Genomic DNA, 24,956 nt, shown 5'->3' with positions numbered 1-24,956 from the left:
TGCCACCAGGGAAGCCCTGGGACCATTTTTGAAATCCACTACAGTCTCCAATTTCCTTTCATCTCAGCCATTCAATGGTTTTTGTGACTTTATCTGTTAGGTAGATGTAAGTGTTCTAATTGTGATTCTACTTAGGAACTTGAACTCTGTTCAAGTTACTTATCTCTGAATTCAGCATCCAGCACAGAATCAGCTTAGGACACTGGCAGCAAATATTTTGTTCAATGAACAAAAGCAAAAATGAATGTATGTTACGGATTAAAAATAGCAATTCCTGGGTTCAAGATAAAATCTGGTTTGTAAAGTCTTAGAATCAGAACATTAGCTGTTGAGGACATTTACAAATCAGTTTTTTAAGATTTCCTTCATTATTATTATAATTGTTGTTATTAATCACAAAGTAAAATATGCTCCTTGTTAAAATTTAAATAATATAGACTTACATGGAGTAAACAGTGAAATTTTCTACCTCACCTCTTCCCACTCCCCAGAGGCAACCATTTTTATCAGCTGTATGTCCTTCTGGACGTTTTCCTATGCATATTCCCATATGGATGTATTATGTTTTCTTTTGCTTTATTTCCTTTTAAGAATAACATCATACTATGTACTTTATTCTGCAAGTTGCTGTTTTTATTCAATGAGCTATACTAAACAAAAACCAACACCATGAACCTAACAATTCTTTTAAATTAATTTATATTTTATTAATGACAGCATTCTCTCCCCTCTCATTATGATCTGCTTGGGAGAATGAAGCTTTTTGTTTATATACTTTCAACTTATATAATTTCAATCCTAATCAAATAAACCAAAGTAATACTTAAATTGTAATTGTCCCCTTTATATCAATAAAAGAGTAATAGTCTGTGGTACTCAGCTGTGTAACCTCTGTATCTGCAAAATTGTGTGTTTTCTACTGTAGTACTATTCATTGGGTAGCAGTATTGATAATAACTGATAGATTCCCTTCTGTAATAGATCTGTTGTCACATATTTGCTAACTTTAACTTTTGCACATTTTTTTTTAAATACAGGGGATTATTTGCAGATAAAAATTTTAATAGGGTTGAGGGAAACACTGTGACCTGTATGAGAGAGAAGAAGTAAATAAAGCTGTCCTATCCTTTCCAAAATGCTTTCCAGACATAGTAATTTGCCATGTTCATACTTCCTATTAACCCAGTAGCACCTTTAGGAACCATTCTGAATTATAATAATTTGTTTTCAGGGTTTGATATTTGAAAAAATACCTAACACTAAAAACTTCCATAAATTCAGTAACATTTTACTTAAAATTGTATTCACTTACAAAATTTATATTATGAATAGCTTGACTTGTTTTGGAGCCAAATGACCAGATTTGAACATAGGCTTTTTATTTTTCTCTGTTGCAATGACATAGTTCACTGAGTCCCAAAGTGATTCTCTAAGTGGGAGGAACAGACACTGATTTTAGACTTAAACAAATAACTAAAACTAAAATAAAATTTAAAATGAAATAAAACTTAACCAAAGAATCTGGGTCTGGTTCCCTGGTGAGTTAGGGTGATGACTCATCCCCAGAGTGAGTTGGTAATCTTCTTCCAGGGATGACTCAGCAGCTTCACTCTCACGTTGCTCCTTCTGATTCACTGTGACCAGGGTGGGCAGAGATGGCGGTTTGACCATCTTTGGAAGAGTGATTTTCAAAATGAGTTTATTCACTTGTTTCTATATTTATTTGTTCACTTTGGAAACGCTTGTTCAAACAAAATGTTAGTCAAATGTGTGCAACTAACAAAAACTGTTCTAATTAACTTGGGATGAAGGCTCAGGGCCTCCACCCTTCGGTTTCCCACTGATTTCTGTTTTGTCACATCCATATTTATTCACATTTCATTTGCCTTAAGATAATGAGAAACCTATGCGTGTTGTGGATGATGAGGACTTGGTAGACCAGCATCTTATCAGCGAGCTAAGGAAGGAGTATGGAATGACCTACAATGACTTCTTCATGGTGCTCACTGATGTGGACCTGAGAGTCAAGGTATGGGTTCCTGTTTTGGATGATGCAGTGACATTCCTTAAGATAGCAACTCAATTTTTTGTCAATGAGTCTATTAGACATATGACTAAGCACAAGTTATTTCATAAATGGGAAGGTTTTGAAATGGTCCAAACAGTTCCCACTGTCCTGTAGAATTTGTGTCTAGAAATGTGGTCTATGGAAAATATTGGATTGGATGACCACCTATGGCCCAGCTACTTGACTCAGACTAAATTCTTCTGTAACATCAAAGTCATGCATTCACCAGACAATTGTTGAATAGCTATGATGTTTATCACCAGCCAGGCCCTGGTGATAAAAAGTAAAGAGTATTTAGCTTCTGTTTTCAGAAAACCCAGATTTAACATAGGTCTACTTTGAAAGGGCCTGGAAGTTTACCTCCTGATCCAACATGGGCAAGATAGTAGGGTTTTACACCTACTTTCTTCCTATGATAAGGACAGAGATTCTGAACCTTGAAAAACTGTGCCATGTAGTCATAATAATATTAACAATAATAACTAACTTTATTGAGTGCTTTCATTATGTCAAGCACTCACCTCAGATGTTTAAAATCCTTGTCTCAAACCTCTAAGATAAATAGCAAGTATTATCATTGTTTCACAGAGGACAAATAGAGACCCAGAGTAGTTAAGTAACTTGCCCAAGTTCACCCAGTTAGTGTTGGGCTTCATACCCACGCAGGTTGACTCCAGAGCCCATGCTTACACGAAAATCCTTTTGAAAAAAAGCTGCCTGGGCTATTAGAATAGCTGATTCAACCTGCAGTAGTTTTCTGGATCTGGAGAGAGATCCCTTCAATAATTCATTCCACATTTGTGTTGTGCCACCTCTAATGTGAGAGGTTGGACTAGATTATCCCCAAGGCCTCGGCCAGCTTTCACATTCCATGATTTACTAAATTCCCATTGAGGGCACTTATGCTGATCAGCCAGCCCTCAAATCCACCTCAGGTTGCTGTTCTAAGTCCAGACAGCTTTGATGCAGGAAACTGAATTTCATTATCCCCAAAAAAGTTAGATCCAACTTTTTTTCTGAGAATACGTAAGCAAACATGACCTAATTTTAAGTAATGCTCACTCAATAAAATAGTCTCTGGGAATCACAAAGAGTTTATGTAGATTTCTGATGACCACAGAGCAGCCCTCCTTCTGGTGGAAAATTACCCTTATTGCTCAGGTCAGATACTCCAACATGTTATTCCATTTGTTTTCTTGTGTTTAGTACAGTGTTTCTGACCCTCTCTCCAGTTGTATAGTGAAGAGGAACCAGCTTAGTCCCAGAGGTAGGGAAGTGAGCCTAGAATATGTGTGGTGAGGAAGGCATGGACCCTTCCCAATAAAAAGAGTGAAGTTAAGACCTTCATGGAAGGTAAAGGCTTTTGTTTCATGGATTCAAAACCTCAAAAAATCAGCAGAGGTCCTACTACAGGAGAGAATTTATAAATCAAAGAGCCCTCCAGGCTCTGATTTCCCTGGAGCCACCCAGAATTCTCTCAAGCTCTCTGTCCTCTGGACATAGGGAAGAAACACCTTTATACATTATATACTTTTTATTTTTCCTTCAACAGCAATATTATGAGGTGCCTATAGCAATGAAGTCTGTGTTCGATGTGATTGATACCTTCCAGTCCCGAATCAAAGACATGGAAAAGCAGAAGAAGGAGGGCATTGTTTGCAAAGAAGACAAGAAGCAGTCACTGGAGAACTTCCTATCCAGGTACATCACCTTTGGAGACCCCTAGGAGGCAGACGGGAGAGTGTTCTGAGTGAGCTAATGAAAACCCCAGAGAAACACAGAGCAGACATGTGTGTGCAGAGTGACCTTCCCTGTGAGATGATGTCTGTCCTCTTCATGGCACTCTAGCCACCAGGCTTAGTCTTGTCCTTTTGGAAGCTGCTCTGGTTGCAAGGCTGGCTGGGGTCAGCTCCAAGCTTGAGTGTTAATTTGGTGGCTTTGGATAGGTCTTTTCTTTTTTTTCCGGCCTTTTTTTTTTTTTTTTTTTTTTTTGGCACAGATACAGAATTCTGAACTTCTGTGAGGGTTAGTTTATTCAGTCAGTCAATTTGGAGGGCTTTGTATACTGTACTTTTATTTTACATATTTATTGGGCCTTTTCTAGTTCCAAACAGGATTTGGAACACTGCTTGATTTTCTGCTTCCTTCCAACTCTGCAGAGAACAAAAGGTCCACTAAGACCTCAAAAGGAGAAATCCTCTTGACCCAGCTCCCTGATTCCTTGGGGAGTATGGTTTATTGAAAACCATTATAGGGAAACTCTAGTACATACACAAAAAAGGGTGTAAAAAAAATCACTCTACTTCTTCCCTTCTCCATCCCTTCCCTCATGTTGGATGAAAATTCTACAAATCCTTGGGACCTTAAGAGGTGCAAGGATGCAGAAATTTCACCTAAGCATCAAGAATTCTGTGATTAGGAAATGGATAATCTGAATTCCTCTAGATTCAGGAAGCTTGGGTCTTTTAAGAGATAACAACATGATGTGTAAAGAGCATAGGACTTGCCATTCATCCAAATTTTCAGTTTACAATTTTCTAGGTATGTTGCCCCTATGCTTCCAATTAACCCTATCTTAAAAATCTCTCACCCATGAGGATAACGACAGCAAGTAGCCCTACTTCCACTCCAGGGTTGCTGTAATCACCTTCTGTGCCAAGCACTTCTTCTTCCCTCCTGAGTTTAATCTTCACAACAATCCCATGATCTAAATGCTGTAACTACTGTCTTGCTGCAGACAAGACAACTCAGGCCAATGGAGATTAAATAACTTACATCACTGAACTAGTGTCAGCTCTAGAACTTAGTGGCCCCAGGATAATCTGGTTCCCAAAGTCCACGCTCTTATCTAACACTCGTTTTGAAAATATAATGTGAATTAATTTTAGTGTGAACCCAGAGGCCCAGAGTTTGAAGTGAAGAAAGATACTCCTAAAACCACAGAATTTCAGAGCTGAAAGGAACCCAAGATTCTGCCTTCATCCAAATTTTCAGTACAGTGCAAATACCTGGAGTGGAGATGAAAGGTGCATGCCTCCCTAAGGACATAAGGCTCATTCAGTCTTCCGGCCAAACGGCTCTAGGGCTCTACTGGGCCGATGGCTTCTTGTCCAATCCTGGGGGCTCTGAAATATCAACTTTTAGTTCAAGGTCATCCTTCTAGATGTCAGTGATTTAGAAGATTGAGGATAAGAGCTTGCTGTTGTCCTTGAGGTATTTTCTTCCCCTCCCCTTCCCTCTCCTTCCCTTCCTTTTATTTCTTTTACCTTTCTTTCCTTTTTTAGGCAGAAAAGATTCTTTAGAAGTTTACTTTTGATTTTAACCAATAGTGTTAAATATATCCAAGTTATAAATTCAAGACCTTAGTTTTCTCTTAAACTTTTAAGTTAGGCTTTTAAATCTTATCATTTTATTTATAACCTGACAAATTTTAGCTATCACTCTTAAGGGGCTTTGAATAATGTTTAATCTCACTTATGAACTCAGTAATTAAACAATGTCATTATGCCAAACAACCATTTTACATTTAATATATTTCTTTCAATTCCTTGAAAGAAATAAACAAAACCTTTCTGAGTACTTAAATGAGCCATAAGTTTAATAAGTTAATCTTGTAAATACAGTGAATCAAAAGTTTTCTCAGATGTTCCAATAACTGTATATGCTTAGTAAGATTTCAACCTAAAACTATACATCTAAACCAAATACTCAATTACACATTCTAGTTTGGAGCTTCAAGGCTATCATTTTAAGCCAAATTCTCTTAAGTTTCACAAGAACATAAATTACATAAAGAAAATCAGAAATGTATATTATTACTACGATTTTGATTCTTTGCAAACTTCCTCTTCTTAATTCTAAATCTTCTAGGACTGAAAGAGGCTTACCCACTGAACCAACCCATTAAACTCACATAGCCTGATCTCTAAAGCAGTAACCATCTAGTTCATTGATATATTACTTATAGCCAAGGATTTAGGCCAGCCATGAGACCTGCAACGACAGACATTCTGAGAGATTATTTTCACCATTTCCAGGCAGAGGGTCTTTTTATAATCACAGTGTCATGGGTTTCAAAACTTGAAAAGGAAAACTGACATTATCTCACTTTTATTCACTCACAAAGCTTGCAATGCTCATTCAAGTTGATCACTGACTTGAATTTGTATTTTTTTGATTCTTAAGACATTATACATATTTTGCATCTAAAGTCTTTGGAACTGGATAGGGCCCTACATAATGTAAATGTATCTTCCTTCTAATGTTAGAGACTTGTGAGCTCTTATATTCACTACTGTTTCAGGAACATACATCTTTTATGGATATTCAGAATGGCATATGATTATAAGTTAGATGTCCTATGGCTATCTATGACCTGTGGTCATGGAATCATCGTGCTGACAATTATCACTGATCTTAAAAATTAAAGTAGAATAGTGTATTACTTAAAGGCATGAGTAAGACAGCCCTGAAGTTGATTCCTGGTTTCTCCACTTATTAGCTGTGTGACCTTGGGCTAATTGCTTAATCTCTTTGGGCTTTAGTTTTTTCATTTGCAAAATGGGCATAATAAATTGATCTATTCTTAAGATCGTTGTGAAAGGTAAATTTGATACTAAAGGTAATGAGCTAGAACCTAGCACAAAGCAAGTAATCAATAAATGGTGGTTATTAGTAGTATTAGGGCCATTTATTCAGGTCCTAGTTAGAGAACTTTGTCATCAAAGGAGAGCTAAGAGGAGATTTAATAAACACCTTCAGAACTGAAACCCAGGCAAAAAGAACTGAAAAAAAAATGTTTTTTCTACCTAACTGTTCTATAAATAAAGGAGTATCCAAATGGGAATTTTCCTTCATATTTGCTGAGTTGTTAGTGGGTCTATACAGCCTGGTTTCAGCTGACCAGACTCTGAAGCCAGTCTAGTTTTTAGTGACACTCATATGATTCAGGCTATAATTACCTTTCTCTGAGACAGAAGCCCTAAAGAGTGGGCAAATGCACACTAATTTGGAAATGCCAATTAAAAGAAGCAAACACATGCATAGCTTGTAGACTTTCTATTTACTGACAAAGTAAAGTGACGGAAAAACAGTTTGTCCAAAATAAGGATCTGGGCCACATTCACATCTCTTGTTACTTCCCACAGAAGTTAGTTCCATTAACATTTGTCCTTCAGTGCTGGGAGCTGGGGCCTTGTATCTTAATGTAAAGATCTGTGGGATAAAGAATCATCACTTAGGGGAAATGACCTTCTCTTGATTGTGTCTGGGACAGGGAGTCTCAGATCCCATCCTTTTCCAGTCTGACAGCATTCAGTGGTGCACACAGGTAAACAAGCCAAAATAGACCTCACCCAAAATATCTCCCTCCAGGATACTCTGAAGCTCTGTGTGAGGCCAGGAAGGCTGGCCTGCTTTGGGTGCTGGCTGGGGTGCCGGTGCTGGTCTGGCATGCCTCCTAAGGAAGTAGGGAATATACAGGAGACCCTTTTCGTGATCCGAGAGCAGTCACTGTTCCGTTTCCCAGGAAACCTCAGACAGTCTCAGACTCTCCTCTCCCCTCCTTTATGCAAATACATTCATCTTCCTATCCTCAGTGGAGATTTTAGTTTTTCTTTCCCTTTGAAGAAAAACAAGCAGAGGAAGCTAATGTAATGTCACAGCAAGCAATTCTTGGCGAGCCTTGCTACAGGCACCCATTCAGAGGTTGTATTTCATCAGACTATCATTTTCTCTCATTCATCCAAACCACTATTCCCCTAAGAGGCCATTTTCTTTGGGACTGAAAACTCTCCTGTTCACTGTGAGGCTTGAAGGGGCACAGGGAGAGAAGCCATGAATAAAATCAACTGGCTTCCAGCTCCATGAGTGCACTGACACCCCGCAGTCACCAGCACTGAGGGCAGAAAGCAAAAAACCCTTCTCCAGTGAAGGTGGAATTTGAGACAAATGCACGCAGCGGCCCCTTGGATGCACACCCTCTCTCCTTCCTATCCTCCTTGGGACCCTGATGCGCCAGCCAAGCATCAGCACCTCTGAGGGGGTAGACTAGGGAAAGCACTGCACCAGGAGTCAGAGAAATCTGTATTTCGGTACCACCTCTTAGATTTACTAGTTAGGCAAGTTACCTCACTTCTCTAAGCCTCGTTTTGTTATCTGTGAAATGGGGAAAACAAGTCATGCCCTCACCGAACTCTAGTGAGAATCACATATCGTGTAGGTGAAAGTGAGCTATAAAATGATACACAAACATAAGGATTAAGTGGGTTGTTGTATGACATCATGATAGATAATGTCCAAGATCTGTTAATGGGGAAATGGACATTAACCATCAGTAGGACAAAGTTCTAAATCAAGAAGCCTGCAGATTAAGACATGATCTATATCCATGCCATCACATGCATAACTTCCATTGATGGGTTTTAGAGTTTAATTCTTATAACACCTCTTTGAGGTGGGTGCTCTTTTTGATTCTAGAGCTAAGGAAAAACTATGACTTAGATGAACAGAGTGACGTGCTCAAGGAACCCAAAAAGTGGCAGTGACAAAATGTGGACCAAGCTTCCTGGCTGTAAGACAAAAGCTCTTTCCACTGCCCTGCCGTGTTGGAGCTGTAAGAGCAGAAACAAGTTTATCATATAATCTAAAATCCTATGGCTCTAGGTTTAGCCCCATTCTACTTCTGTAGACTACTTCTGTACTCTGAAAGTGGTGGTTCTTACTATGATGATAGGGTACATTTTAGAACTAGCATTTGCCCCTGGAAGAGCCACTGGCTATTGAGGAAGGTACATAGGGCTTTGTTTTTCCAGGAACCCTCCTTGACCCCTTAAGACACTTTCCTATTTTCCTTCTTCCTGTCACTGTCATCTACTTAAAATTCAGTTCTTTTTCTCCATACTATTTCCTGTCCATATATTCACTAATCCCTGCCCCACCCAAAAACCCTAGGGAACTCTACTAGAACCTGAGTTTTCTCTCTTTTTTTTTGCGGTATGTGGGCCTCTCACTGCTGTGGCCTCTCCCATTGCGGAGCACAGGCTCCGGACATGCAGGCTCAGCGGCCATGGCTCACAGGCCCAGCCGCTCCCCGGCATGTGGGATCTTCCCGGACCGGGGCACGAACCCGTGTCTCCTGCATGGGCAGGTGGACTCTCAACCACTGCACCACCAGGGAAGCCCCAGAACCTGAGTTTTCTTCAGTTATTTTCTGATTCCCTTATTTCTGTTGCTACAAGTTAACATACAATATCGGCTAGTTTTCATTGTATCTGAGAGCTTCGTCTCTCCCTAAGTGACCTCATCAGGCACGGGGACCAGACTCATGCCTGACACATCAGGCAAATGTCACAGTATGGCAGACTGTGAAGTTACAAAAGAAAAAGTGCAAGAAATGTGGTAATACCGTTTAATATTAGGCTTTGAGGAGCTATGAAATATTTCTAAGGGTCACTGTTTTCTATTCTGGGCACAGGAAAAAAAATGACAGCCGAAGTTCCTCTGCGTTTTCACACTGGCCTCTATTGTTTGAAGCAGCAATTGTGGTCTTCTGCTTCTCTTCCAGGTTTCGATGGAGGAGACGGTTGCTAGTGATCTCAGCGCCTAATGATGAAGACTGGGCCTATTCACAGCAGCTCTCTGCCCTCAGTGGTCAGGCATGCAATTTTGGTGAGTGGGAAGCCTCACTGACCTGCTTGTCTTAAAGCATCACTGCCTTCCCATACCACTCTCTTCCTGGTCTGTTCTAAAATGGAACATTAGGTCATCCAAATATTCCCCAGTCCAAACTGTAGATTCCTAGACACTTACTCAGTTATACTGAGGATAAAGTTGCTTTCAGACTGAAATCTTAGTCAACTGGGGTCTGTTTTTCTTTTTTCTTTTTTCTCAATATTCTGCCCTCTCAGGTTCTTCATTAAAGTGTTTGAAAATACCTGCTGCTTTACTTTAAGTGATCTCTGTTATGTTGTCTTCTTGTTTCCTTTTTAAAAACTTGCCTCAAGATCATAAAACTCAGGTATTATCATTTACTTAGGTAATAATTAGGTACCAACATTGTGTACTTCTCCATAGATTAAATATCTTTTGTAAAACAGGAATGGCTTTGGGAATTAATGAATGAATTGAAGCACACTGTACTATATTGCCATTCCCTTAGAAAGGATTTTGATCTATAACTGGGCACCAGGAAGACAGCAAGATCTGTTAAACAGAACCTTATGCTTTAAGACAAGCAGGTCAAAGAGAAATGCAGTTTATTATTACTATCATTATTTGCAGTAAATTGCTCAGTGTTTTGAAAACTAATGTATGCTTTCTTTACCAAACATTATTATCCTAATGGTCAGAAAGAGCTAGTATCATTTTGAATATGGACATATAGAAAGGAAAGGAAATGCATAATACAGAGAATTTATTACTAAGTTCTGTTTTGAACCAAAGAGATAATGGCAATTTCAAAAGTGGAAATCACAACTGAAGTCTCATGTAAAATACACCTCTGCAGAGGAAGAATTTTGAGAGAGTCATTAGAGGGGGGAAGAGTAGCTAGGGGGCCACAGATTAAATAATTCATAATTGGAACATAGATGAATCTTTATTGTTTTGATACTTCTATTAGGAAGAAGAATCATTTATCAGTTATAAAACTGTGTTTGATTTATAAAAGGTGGTGTGGTGGCCTAAGTCTTGCAAAGCATTACCAGAGCCTGGGCCCTTGCTATGACCCAGTACCTGAACATTATAAATACATTTCAATTTTAAGATGTGAAATAATAACTCCAAAGAGGGCAGAAAATGAGCCCATAACAGTAAAAACAATTAGAAAATCTGTGAATTTTTATTTATACTCCTATTAACAAGGTTAATGCTTTAAGAACTTATATCAATACATGTAAAGAAGATTTGATTGTGCCAGTATTCTTCGGCAAAATTTAAATTATGTATAGCCACCAACAGTGCTGGGTAAGGCAGAAGTTTTTAGAGCAGTTAATGGCCCTCCACAATAAGAATATACATAAAATCATGGTTTGCTAATTTTCTAAAGATGTCTTTGCAGCAGCTATTAGGTGATGTTTCATCTTGAATCTCTGCACAGAGCCCAAGCCAAACACTTTTGCAGTAGACAGGAAATGTGAACAAGTCATGTTTTTAAGGAATAATTAAATTCATGATCTTCCCTTTTGAAAATATGACTCAACAACATGTAGAATAGAAATGCTTTGCTTCTCTGGGAGAAGAGGAAAGGCCACAAAATTTTTTTGTAATAGCATTTTGCCTGGATTTCAACTCTTCCTTAAAAAAGCCCTCCATGGTGGCTTTCAGTTTTCTCCCCTGGACAGTCAACACCGTCAACATTCATATTTCGTTCCAAGTTGCTACCATGACTAGGCTCGGATTTTGTCCAAAACCACGAAATCTGAATAGGATGAATCTAGAGCCTCCTTGTCCTCCGGTGTTCTTTCTCCTGAATCTTTTCATATGCGCTTCATCTTCAAAAGAATTCCAACAAGCTACCAAGGCATGACCTTCTTTCCTTTCCTGAAACTTTAGCTGAGGCTGGGAAGCAAGTTGTGCCTGCTGTGCTACCCCTTTGAGTCTTCTAAAAAAGTGCTAAGAACCTGCCCTTTAAACTGACAAACTTTTCTTTGAGGAAGCCAGAATGATTTCTTAAACAATCACAACGGCTAGGGTCTGTAGTCTTTTCTTTGAGAGAAAATTAAATTATCCATGCAAGCTGTTGTCACTTTAGGCATGACTTTTTTCCAGAACACTAATCAACTTAGATCATCTTAGATATTTTAAAGTTCCGATGGCTTCATTTTTGTTTTGTCATTTAGTAGAGTGAGAATCGCAGTTTAAAAGCAAATTCTTCTATTTCAATCTGCAAAAACAAAACAAAACCAGACCACATCTGACCCTGTTGTTAATCCTAAAATCTGCAATTAGTCTTTTTTCAAGATGTTATAAGTATTTAAATATATTTTTTAATGAAAAAACTTTAAAAAAATGAATTATTTTACGTAATCAGGTTATGTTTTATATTCTTTATAAACTTAGAGATTTTTAATTCTCAGACATCCAGTCTTTGGAAGTGAAAGACTTACAGATTTTACGGCTTTCTTTTTTCTCTTAGGTCTGCGCCACATAACTGTTCTGAAGCTTTTAGGTGTTGGAGAGGAAGTAGGGGGAGTTTTAGAACTGTTCCCGATTAATGGTAAAGTGTTGTTACTTTAAAACAGTATAAACTACTGATAAGTTCAGTTAAATTATGTTAATTTATATGTAAGCAGTGGGTGTACCCCTCAGGTGAAGAAAGGTCACAAAATCCTCCCTCTTCATGTTTGCCCATGTGTGTGTGTGTGTGTGTGTGTGTGTGTGTGTGTGTGTACACAGGATGCATGTAGAAGAAGGGGAAGGAGAGCACAAGCACTAATATTGTTTTTACTAAAAGAATCATAAGTGACAGCAAAGATATCCATTTTCTTAACTGAAATAAGTAATTCTTTTTTGTCTGCATGGGGCTGTATTGGCTTACAAAGCATTTTCATCTATGTTATCTCATTTAATTCTCGAAATAGTTTTATGAGGCACAAAGGTCATATCTCACTGATTCCCTTGCAACAGATAAGGACATATACTAAAAGGCTCAGAGAAGCTGAAAGAAAATGACAGTGACTAAAAGTTTCAGAAAGTAAACCCAGTCCTTCCATCCAAGATCAAGCGCTTTACCTGAGATAATGTGGATAAATCCCTGGCACAGTGCTGGACAGAGCAGATACCCAGAAAGTGTCAGTGCCCTTCTCCCTTCCCTTTCTTCTTTTCACTAATGATAATAGTTTAAATATATTCCCAGCTCTTAGATAATTGGTATTTTTCACCTTTGACAATGAAATAAGAGTTTTGTTATAAAGACAACAGCATCAAAAGTAAAACTGTAACCGCAAAGAAGAAACTAAGCTAATTGGAAGTAAACTTAGAAATATAAACAATATAATCTTTGTTAGTGACAAATTTTAAAGCAGTTGATCTTGCCAGGATTAAATGAAGGGACTGGTTTTATACTTTGTAACATTCCTATAAGGAGACATTATGTGCCCCAAAGTTGGATACACTAATAATGTTGTAGAACAACAGGGACATTTCTTTGCTAATAGAAAAAACAAGCAAACTTTTTAAATAGGATTTTTGAGCTGAAGAGAAGAGACTCCTGGGTCCTCTCTCTATTCTCACAGTGGTTTCTTCTCACTTTGATGCTTTCCTGAGTGCTGCCTCTTCAATCCGCTAACAACTTTTCTAATCCTATTCCAGGGAGCTCTGTTGTGGAGCGAGAAGACATACCAGCCCACTTGGTGAAAGACATACGTAACTATTTTCAAGTGAGCCCAGAGTACTTCTCCATGCTTCTAGTTGGAAAAGATGGAAATGTGAAATCCTGGTATCCTTCCCCAATGTGGTCCATGGTGATTGTGTACGATTTAATTGATTCGATGCAACTCCGGAGACAGGAAATGGCTATTCAGCAGTCACTGGGGATGCGCTGCCCAGAAGATGAGTATGCAGGCTATGGTTACCATCAAGGATACCAGGATGGTTACCAGGATGACTACCGTCATCATGAGAGTTACCACCATGGATACCCTTACTGAACAGAAATATGTAACCTTAGCCCCAGCCAGTTTCCCCTGCAGCTGTTGAAGCCACATGTGGCCAGCTATGTAAAGGAGAGTTCTTCCACACTGCCTACATTCCCTGCCTTTTTCTTTCAGTGTTCTTCCAAGATTAAATAAATAGCAAACTTTTGCCTACTCTTGAGTTGTTACTGAAGCCTTAAATCATAAAGATGTTTAAGAGAATTGTTTGTCTAACTGGAGGGGATCTGGTGCTGAATAATGTTATTGAAAATGGATATTTTCCTTTTCTTAATATGGTGGACGTGATTGGGAATACAGTATTCTATAGCGTAAGTATTTATACCTCTCTTTTTAGTATTAATTGGTAAGTGAAAACCATGATTGTTAAAGAAAATTAAAGATCACAGCACAGATATTTTCAGATGAACATCTGAGCAGATGGAACAGACAGAGCAGATAGCTTCTTAACCCTTTTTGAAATGTTAGTCTAAAAATGATTAAGACAGCTCTGCTCTATACTGTGAATTTCTTTCCTGAAGTTTGATACTACAGGAGTCCGGTGATATTGGCTACCAAAGCCAGGGCAAGTACCAAACTCAGCTTTGTTATCATAGCCACTTCCTGCCCTGTTTCTGTTAACTTTTAGTGTCTTTTCAGGGAAAAGGAACTTCTAGATCACCACCAGAATCTGGCTCTGCAGCTAGAGGTGCTACTTTCAGAGTTCTATCAGGTACCATGGAATTTCCAGCATGGGAAACCTTGACTCTTCACATTTGACTCCCTAATGGGCCCATTATCATACTGGCGCCTTGTAAAATAAAATTACAAAGGAGATTATTTTTAGGGGTTCTTTTTGTTTTCAAAGGAAAATGTTACTAAATTAACAGTGGATAAAATTGTAACTGGATTGCAGAATATAATCCTTGTCTTTGAAATAGAGCATTTATTTTTTACATATGGCATATAAACTAAATATTCTCCCTTCTTCACTCCCTCTTTCCCTTCCTTCCTTCTTTCCTACTTTTCTTTGGTTTTCAGCAAAGACCAAGTAATATTAACTAATATGTATGAGCTTGCCCAAAGGTGATCAGATTCCCCAGAGTTTAGCATCCGGACAGTGCCAGCCTCTATCAGTAATGGGGATGCTTATTTTTTGTCACTGTTATTAACAACTAATTCTCCAAATAGTCTTGAAATTGGTTATTAACTCTAGTGAGCCTAGATATTAATAACTGCATTCAAGCCGCATGTGGATACTACTAGCGTTTAACTTATCTGTGCCTATTTGTACAAGTTTGTCTTTACATCATCTGAACTTTGTTATAATTATAGTAAAAGTGGAATTTGTACCTCAATGAACCTGAGGAATCACTTGTTTTGTCCCTTATTCTCTATGAAGACCATGCATTCTTACCTGTTTTACAGGTAACTGAGGTCCAGAAAGTACAAGTGACTTCAGAACACAGTTTTCTTATTATATAAACTATGGTCCCACCCTACCCTTCTCCCATGGTGGAGAGCTTTCCTCCTCTCTCCTAGAACAGTCTGTACCAGCTGCCTGAAGGGTGAAGGTGCAAGAACCAGGTTGATGTGCATTGCTCTTGCATTTTTGCCAAGGTGAAGCACAGCTTAAAATTGCCAATAAGAATGGTTTTCTTTATGATTGTTTCTGAAATTACATAGGGACAATTTCTAAGGGCCACAAATTGTCTCAGTTTCAGGAAATATAATAATGAGGGAGTTTCATCTCCCAAGGAAACTAGGTAGGGATAATAGAAAATTTACTTATAGAATAATATGAATAAGGTTCTAGCTCCTACACCCAAAGAAAGACAACACTTTTTCATAACCTGAGATTACTTTTTCAAGAATTCTTCTGGTTTCAGGGACACTGAAATGATCATTAGCAAATGCATTTGAAGACTCCTTCCTCTAATGAGTGGAGACAGAAGTCGTGTATAATCATTTGGGGGACTGTAGTATAAGCCATAGCTCAGCAAAAGAACACATTCAGAGGAAGATGTTTTTGGTAAATGTCCTCAAATTCTATAATCTGGAAAACTACAGAGTAATTCTCACCAAATGGGAGGATTGGAGAACTAGGTAACCTGAATCTCTGTCTTCCAGAGGTATAGATCAGGTTGTTTGAAATCTGAGTATTGTTTTTTTCCTATAAAAGCATTTCCTTCCCAAAACAGCAACAACAAAAGGTAAGAAATAAATAAAATATAGTCTCTGAGAAAGTTTATAGTATTTAGAAAGAAAAGCACCCAGTTGAGTTAGGAAAATCTGGAAAACTCTGTAAAGGACACAGCCTCACCAAAGTTGCTGGTTGTCATAATTCCCTTCCATGAATTTCTAAGAATTGGTTTCCACTAGAGAAATCCCAGGGCTCTAAGGTGAATATTTTTTTGTTTGTTTTGTTTTTGTTTTTTTGTTTTTGCATTACGTGGGCCTCTCACTGTTGTGGCCTCTCCCGTCACGGAGCACAGGCTCCGGATGCGCAGGCTCAGCGGCCATGGCTCATGGGCCCAGCTGCTCCGCGGCATGTGGGATATTCCCAGACGGGGGCACGAACCCGTGTCCCCTGCATTGGCAGGTGGACTCTCAACCACTGTGCCACCAGGGAAGCCCTCTAAGGTGAATAATAATTCAGCAGAGAAATCCTTCTCCTGCCTGCTACAGAGGCTGGTGGCCCAGACGCAGCAGAGTCGGTGGAGCCCACTGGTCTCATTTTCTGGATTATAGTTAATAACGAAGCTCACACCTTCTCAACTCCTAGAGCCTTGACGATAAAAATAGCTCAGGACCAGGGTGAATGATGGCCTCAGCTGACCCTGATTGATGATCTCAGTGCTCAGCACTGTAGGGAGATTCCAGAAAAGGAGAAGCCTCTTGAAAAGAACCTCTGTCCATTTCTGTGCCACCACGAATTCCCCTTTCCCTGCTGAGGAATCCTTTCTGCTCCATGGCTGCTCTGTACTTGATGGTTTGGTGTGTGTGGACAGAGGGTGTGGTTGCTGAGTACTCTTAACTCCAAGTGAAGCTCAGTTAAAATGCTAACTACTTCTCTTCAGTCCTCTCAGAGTTGGTGCAAAGCCCCTAATGCCAGACTTTCCTCTTCATTTTGTACATGTTATTAGTTACTAAGAACTCAAGAATCAAGGTCAGAGTGGTGCTTCCTGATGGTCTCAACCTGTCGATAGTGATGCTATCAGCCAGGAATGCCCGGGGGCACTCACCTGGGCCTGTATTACAGACATTTCCCCATAGGAACCAATGTTGTGGCTGGACTGGCCTTTGTGGTTCTTATTATGATCGCAAAGTGCACTTCAGCAACAACCATGTTGATGAAAAATTAATCAATAGCAGATCTAAGAAAGAAATGGAAATTTTTAGTCAAGCCAACCTGAGGATTATAATCTGGGAGACAGTCTTTCAGAAAGCTCTGAGGTTTGTTCTACCAATTAGAGGTCAAAGCTCGGTTACATACTTTTTTTTGAGACAAATAGTAATGCATCATTTGACAGTTTACAGATCAACATGTACAAAATGATGAGTAGTGGGTCATGGGTCATAGTGGCCCCTTACGAGGTTAGGAAGGAAGGTTATCTCCTAAGGAGGTCTGGTTAGTGCAAATGCATAATACACACTAAAGGGGAGGGAGGAAGCCGAAACAGGCAAAGAAGAATTTTACGTTTTTTTCATCTTGCCATAAAATATGAATTTTATTTCATCAACCATCACGAAACTCTGTAAAAAACAAGATTTATTATTCACAGGTCCTGGAGGATACACACGGCAAGGCTGCAGGTAGAGAGCAGAGACCTGGGGCTCTGCCTGTATTGGGGTTGAGGGTGAGGTGCCTAGGGTTTCACGGGTTTACTTTTTATTGGTGAATTTAAACCTAAGAGTGGGAATTTAGGCACATGAAGGGAAAAGTAGGGTCACTCAAGGGGTCAGTTATGTAGGTCACCCAGGGCTTTCCAATAGGGGAACTTCATGGGGGTTGCTGGATCTTTAGGTAGTTGTGTAGCTGGCAACATGTTTATTCGAGATGGATTCTTTGACGTGGATGCCTTAACAATCAAAAGATTAATGTTAAGCCTTTACATTACTCTCAGAAAAGCTAATTGTCAGGCACTTACACAGAAGGTGATGAAGCGCAAAGGGCAAGTTGTAACAGAATTCGATGGGTGTTTTAAAAGGGCCACTGGACTTGGGAAAACTACTGGTCCTTGCCCTGACCTGAGATGAGTCACTTTACCTCTGGGACTCAGCTTCTCATCTCCAAATGAGAGAGTGGGACTAGACATTTAAGTTTCTTCTAACTCTGTGACATTTATGAATCTTTCTTGGTCTCTAGGGAGTAGAATGCTAAGCTCAGAGAAGCTCAGAGATTTCCTATGATCCAATCAATGTTAATTCTCAGAGAACCCAGACTTCATAGTTCAGAATCCAGTTCCAAATTGTTATGGGAATTGGGAAAGGTATTAAGCAACTTCACTGAATTCTTCCCAGCACAGTACTGCTGCTGTGGCTGTGCTCTAAAGCGGTCATCACCTCTAACACACAGAAACCCTCATCATCACCTTAACAGCCAGGCTGGAGCTTCCAAGGGATTCAGGCTGGCAAGGACTGTGAGCTTCCCGAACGTTTAAGGGGTCCCTTAATGTGGTCCCCAAATTAGGAAATTTGTGTTGCAGCATATGCTTGTGCTTCAACACAAATTTCCTAATTTGGGGACCAAATGTATCACCTGAAGCTTGGAAACTGGGCAGTCCCTGGGCAGACTTCAGAGACCTTAAATATCAGTACTTCCTTCTAGAAAGCAAAAGGATGGTCCTCCACCCTCCACTCCATGGGTTGATACATGTGCCCAGGAGGCTGGGTGAAGGGGTGGGGTGATTTTAAACAGCTAAAACTGACCCTGGGCAACATTTTCTTTGGCTTTCCTCCTCCCCCATAAGCATCCCTTTCCTCTCTCCTGGCCCTTTTCTCCTTTCCCTGGCCCCTCTCTCATGAACCATTCTGGCTCACAGATGACTACAACTGATTAGGTATATAACTGACATGCTAAAGGTACCACCCTTTCTAAGGACATCTGCAGCGCAAAAGGAGATCCTTGAAGAAGGGCCATAGGGAACAGCTTGACAAACCATTTCTGAAAGATTGCTAATCCCTGGAAGCAAGCCTCACTTTCCTTCCCGAAAATGTTAGAGAAAGAGTAAATTCCTCCTATGGATTTCACCATCATTCTGTTTGTCTCCTTTAGTCCTCTTTTCTATCTTTGGCTTGCCTCTTTTTGTGAATACTCTTTAGAGAGCCAAATTAGAACAGGGTAGGCAGAGGCAGGAATATACCCAAATTTGGCAAGACTTGATCAAGAATGGCTGAAAGCCTTGAAGTGTGAAGAGAACCATCTAGTCATTCCAGGTCTTAATCCAAGATACTCATTTTCAGGTTATGCTCAAGTTATATGATGATTCCAACATTTATTGTATTTATATTATTTTCTATGTACTTTGCTAGAAACGAGTAATACAAAACTGACATTTTCCAGTACAGATTAGTAGAGAACAGCCATGTACACAGTCAATTATAAGATAGTATATATAATCAATGATGGGGGGAGAGGTATAAAGAAGGGACCAGGGAGATATAAGTGATGATAGTTCTTCAATCTTTTGGAGACTAGAATTATTACATGGCTCTTCCTGTCAGCCTCGACATGATTTGAACAAGTACCTCATATTGACTCCACTGTCACCATAGTCAATGGCTTTTGGATACTCACAGTGTAGGCACTGCTTCTCCTGGGAACTTCTTACCTCTCCCAGATTTAAGAAGTTGTCCGGATGTCCATGAAAGGATGCTGGCACTAATACTAATTCATTCATCAACACTACCCCCTCACTGAAATAAACTAAAATGAACAATAAGCATGAATTTATAGAAGAAAACTTCATCAAGATTGAAACTAGGGAATAGCTTTAATCTCAAAGCATGAACTTTGAGTAATGTGTGTCTACTTACTATCCCGAACTTGGGGAAATTGAGCACTAGGAAAGATAAGAAATACACTTGTAGTCTATTGCTCAGGCAAGGATCAGCTGTAGCTGAGAGGCCAAAGTTAAGTGACATGGCTATGCCCTGCCGTTCTTTCCCCCTAACTTCCTAATTGGAGGAAGGAGGTTTGGAGATAAGGGTATATATATATGCAGGATGGAGTTGGTTTACAGCTAGACTGGAAAAGCTCTATCTCTGGGGACATGATGGTATCTTTTTCGACTCTTGGCCAAACTAAGGGCAGTGGGATTTATGATGTGCTGTTTAAAGTTTGAAACTACCCCGGGGATCCCCAGGGTTAATTTCTTTAATGATAGTTTCCAACTGGCTAAATAGATTACAAAAACCTGACTGATTAGCTGGCTAGAGAGGCCATGAAAAGCCTGGGAAATTCTACTTTGAGCTCTCCCAAAGTCAAGATTCCTCCCACAGATCTTCGTAGTTCCAGCTGGAGACAGTGGAGACAGTGCGGTCTCTGTGTAATAAGGACCCTGGGGAGCTCAGGCTTCGGCTCTCTTGGAACCCCAGTGTCTACACTCTCCTTTTCTTGCAGCACCATGTCCTTTGCTTTAAATAAAAGTCTTACGTGAGTGTCCTCTGTGGAGTCTGGTGAGTCCTTTCAAATATATGAACGTGGGAAATCTTTGCAGCAGGGCAGTGTGTATAAATTTTACATAAAAAAACTTACAGAATATGAAATGTTAAAATATTTTATACAATATGTTAAGTGTCTGTAACATATTAAATGTAAGAATATATACAAATATTATATAATTATATATAAGTATACAATAGAAACATTCTAGTAGCAAATTTCACAGTTGTAGAGAAAGTGTGTGCTGCTTTCAAGGCACTTCACTTAGCCTGACTTCTTATCAAAGCAGGGGGCTCAGTCTCAAACAGAGAAACAAGCTAAAAGTCAAGTGATACCCTCTCCTCACAACAGGAGACAGTACTACCCCTATCTCTATGGAACTGGCACTCAAAGCAGGCATTTCAACTGAGATAGAGGAAAAGTACACACCCAGAAAGTTCCCTCGTTGCAATTTTCCATGGTCCTGCTTCCCTTCCACCTTCTTAAAACACCTTCTAGCTTTAACACAACTTCAAAGAAGCCATTCAGGGTCCAGGTAAAGAGCAATTGGGTAAGGGAGATTTCACCTACACCATTTTGTGGGAAATAATGGGGCTGATTAAAATTTTGTTTAAAGATGAGTACACAGAAATCTTAAAGAAAAGATCTATACAGAGGCATCCATGCACCCAGGCTTAGAAATCAGCTCCCCTACAAAAATGGGGAAAAAACCCCATATATACATATATATATATATATATGTGCATATACGCATACACACACACCTAGACATACATATACACATACATACGTACATATGTAATAGGGCAGGGAAACAACTTTTTGGCAACACTAAATGATAAAAAAGGAGATTTCTAAATGGAAAAAAAAAGGTGACTTAAGAATTATTTTTCAGACAAGCCATTATTTATATTATATTAAATAGCTATAGAAAGTAATAAAAATGCAAAACCTCTGAACAATAATATGACTCGAAAAAACCTGCGGTTAGTAGTTATTAGACACCAAAAAATATTAAAGCCTCAGGAAGTGTATCAGTCGAAAACACTTTTGGAAGAGAAAAATCTATTTTAAGACAGCTCCCAGCTGAGAGATGAACTGGCATTTAAAGTTATGAATAAACAAATTATGTCATGAACGAATAAAGTTTAATTAGCTGTGATAATTGGGATTACAAACTAAAAGGCAAACTATTAATTCTTGAAGGAAAAGGTGCATAATAAAACATTTTAAAAAGAACTTCCAGGGCTTCCCCGGTGGCGCAGTGGTTGAGACTCTGCCTGCTGATGCAGGGGACACGGGTTCGTGCCCCGGTCCAGGAGGATCCCACATGCCGTGGAGCTGCTGGGCCCGTGAGCCACGGCCGCTGAGCCTGCACGTCTGGAGCCTGTGGTCCGCAACGGGAGAGACCACAGCAGTGAGAGGCCTGCTTACCGAAAAAAAAAAAAAAAGAACTTCCAAATTGCATCATATCCATGACAACATCAAATCTAAGAGACACCACTATTTCGTGTCCTGCTAAGAAACAGTCAATTAAACATTACTTTCTTGTCATCTAGAATTTTCATTTTATATCTCTTTTTAAAGAGCTTTTAAATACTTTGCATTTATCATGTAGCATTTTCTGATTACATAAAAAGGGAAACTATAAGTTAAATAAATTAAGCTATTTCTAGAATATCTTCACATTTTGAGCCAGAATCTCTTGAATCCCTTTTTGACGCAGAGTCGTGGATGTCTGAGGTTTTCCAGGCAGATAGTTCCCTGCACCACTGGGAGACGTAATGATGATGAAGCATTTTAAGAGAGTTTCTCTGCTGTCTCCAGGGTCTTCTTCCAAGCTATTGACACTTATTCTGTAAAAACTGATGCTGGCATGTTCTTGATCTTACCAGGAGGTACCAATGAAAGATTTTCAGACAACAACCAGAACTCTTATCCTCTCCTCAAATGGTCTTTTAAGTGGTTTGTTGACTGAAACATCAAGAAGTTGTAGGCACGTGCCAAATGCCTGCATGTGCAAGCAAAGACAACTTCATTACTGCCAGGAGGCAGCAGCTATATTAACATGCCATTACTTAACACAGCCGAATTTCAGAGATGGTAATGTGAAAACATATGAGTCCTAGAAGAGATGAAATACAGCGTAGCAGACCTAGATAAAATTCTCAGAGCTTATTAAGAAAAAGGAGGAGTTGGGAGGAAATATAATAACCTAAGTTCCTCATCTTTCAATGAAAGGAGTCAATGACCATATTTTAATTTTTGAGGTTTAAACATTTATAAATAAGGTTCTAAGTTTGCTTTTAAAAATGTAGAAGTAACTACTAGCAGTGAAACAGACTAGAAATGAAAGTTGAATAAATCTAAAATATGACAAGAAACTTTCAAACTGGTTCAAAATATCAAACGAACATCAACTTTCTCAAAAAAGTTTTTACACAAAGGATGAGCCAAGCTACAATAATAAATTCAATAAAAATATGCAAATAACAACAGGAAGAGCACAGATATCATTTTCCAACCAAGTGTATAAAAACTAGAAATTAACAAAAGTATGAATAAAATCCTCAATGACACTACTCTTGACTCGAAACAGAATTAGAAAAAATAACAATGATAATGCTATATTTTAAAGTCTTTGGGGACTGGCCTGGAGTCTACTTACTTCAAGGAATTTTTCTACTAGTTATAAACATGTTCATTAACAAGCAAGAAAGAAAACAAATACATTTGAAGAAGATGGAAAAAGAACAAAACAAACTTTAGAAAAACAGAACATAATAAATTTTAATAAAGTAAAAATTAGAAGCTGCTCATTAACCTATTTTTTAAAAAACCAAGAGACACCATTCATACACAAAATCAAAAATAAGAAAGAAAACAGAACTATAGTAAAAGAGGAAATAAGTAAAAGAAATACGAGCATGATTCACGAATTCCTGTGCAAATAAATTTGAAAATCTGGATGGTTAATTTTTTAGCAAAATATTGAATATAAATGATCAAGAGTGAATCAAGAAGAAGAGGAGAGGAGGAAGAAACAAAGACTGTTGTAGGGAAAAAAGTACTCCTCAAAAAAGTGCCAAGCCTAGGCAATTGTATTTGTGAGTTCTTTCAAAGCTTCAGGGAACACATAAAGCTGACGTTTTTAAAATCTTTCCAGGGCATCGCGGCCAATGGGAGTTGGCAGCTTGACGCACACCACATCCGTATGGGATTGTTAGGGACATGGGTTGATAAATCCCAGCAGGATTAAATGCATTACCAGCATTGTCAGCAGGTTTCAGTTATCTTTCTTGGCAGAGACAGGATGGTGCTTGAAGCAAGTAAAATAGCAAGTGAGGACAGAAGTTCTGCAGATCTCTTAGGGGGTTTACTGTGATTCCATTTGAGCAAAATATCACCTTCTCACTAAATTCCTATTTGAATTGAAAATTTACTGCTTTTATAGCTTTATACTTTAATTGTAAATTTGTTTTGGTTTTCGTATAAAAACTATAAGAAGTTTATACTTTATGTTCATATGCATTTAAATTACAGTAAAGTGAAAAAAAGGTCAACACTGATCTGTGAGAGGTTTTTTTTTTCCTTTAAAGGAGGGATATATATTACTCAGTATTAGAAAGTCTGCTCTCGGCTTTAGAGAAGGAAAACCACTCTCTTTCCTTTGGGTTTGACTTTCTCTGCCCCTTCACCATACTAGAATGGTAAGAGTTTGCAGGAAAAATCAGGACTTAAGTAAAAGGAGAAGTTGCCAAGGAGGACCTGGGCTGTGTCTGGTCAAGGTTGGGCCTGTACAAGAGCAAAAGGTTTCTCTGCAGCCCCACATAGTCTAACCCAGGTCACCAGCAACAGGGCTTCCACATGTGGATTCAGATGCAAAAAGCCTTAGAGTTATAAACAAAGTAACTCTGCCCTGAGTCTCCTCTGCATATGGACCTTGAAAACCTATGGCAGCAGGACACAGCTGGCCAAGCATTTGGGATCTGGGTCTAAGCCATCTTTTCCTCTATAACCAGCAGCCACATCCTGCTTCCCCTCAGGATTAGGCACACTGCTGGATAGAAGTTTGACCCTAGGACCAGTGACAGAGCTGGAATCAGGTCACTATAGGCCATACTTGTGGTCCAACCAAAGGCTATTCAGCACATTAGTTGTAGGTCAAAACTGCTTAGAAGAGAATCTAAAAATAGGAAGGGACTTTAGAAATCACTTAGTCCAACTTCTATACCAATGATGGAATCTCTTCTAAAACATACTGCTGATACAATCTCTCCTTAACACTTCAGTGATCGAGAATTTACTACTACTCTCTACTACTCTTCAGGAAGGCCTTCTCCATTATCGGAAAGTATCATTTGTTAGGAGAGTCTTCCTTATAAGGAAAGAATAACCATCACCCTATAACTTGTTCTTTAGAACAGGAAAGAAGTCTACTTCTTTTTCCACATGACACTCGTTCTCCCCAGATTACACACTTGATCCAAGAGCACCTAAGATGATAGGATATGGTTTCTAGACCTCTCACCTTCCAGTTACTCTCCTATTAAAATAGTAGCGCCCACAAAATACAGTTGTCCCTTGGTAT

General features: G+C 39.1%; 1 protein-coding gene across 1 annotated transcript in view; it reads left to right on the top strand.

Moving 5' to 3' along the window:
- CCDC80 (coiled-coil domain containing 80) overlaps window positions 1–13,882 on the top strand; it is a 34,083-nt gene extending 20,201 nt beyond the window's left edge. Inside the window, exons 4-8 of the mRNA XM_029215028.1 lie at window positions 1,893–2,029; window positions 3,621–3,769; window positions 9,633–9,736; window positions 12,204–12,284; window positions 13,379–13,882. Of these exons, the coding sequence (XP_029070861.1) occupies window positions 1,893–2,029; window positions 3,621–3,769; window positions 9,633–9,736; window positions 12,204–12,284; window positions 13,379–13,716 (809 nt within the window). The 3' untranslated portion in view covers window positions 13,717–13,882. The remainder of the gene's footprint in view (window positions 1–1,892; window positions 2,030–3,620; window positions 3,770–9,632; window positions 9,737–12,203; window positions 12,285–13,378) is intronic.
- The last annotated feature ends 11,074 nt before the right edge of the window (window positions 13,883–24,956 follow it).

Source organism: Monodon monoceros, unplaced genomic scaffold (genome assembly GCF_005190385.1).
Source record: "Monodon monoceros isolate NGI ecotype Baffin Bay Population unplaced genomic scaffold, NGI_Narwhal_1 Super_Scaffold_11, whole genome shotgun sequence".
NCBI lineage: Eukaryota > Metazoa > Chordata > Mammalia > Artiodactyla > Monodontidae > Monodon > Monodon monoceros.
The sequence above is the reverse complement of the archived record's forward strand: the minus strand, read 5'-3'. Positions and strand labels throughout refer to the sequence as shown.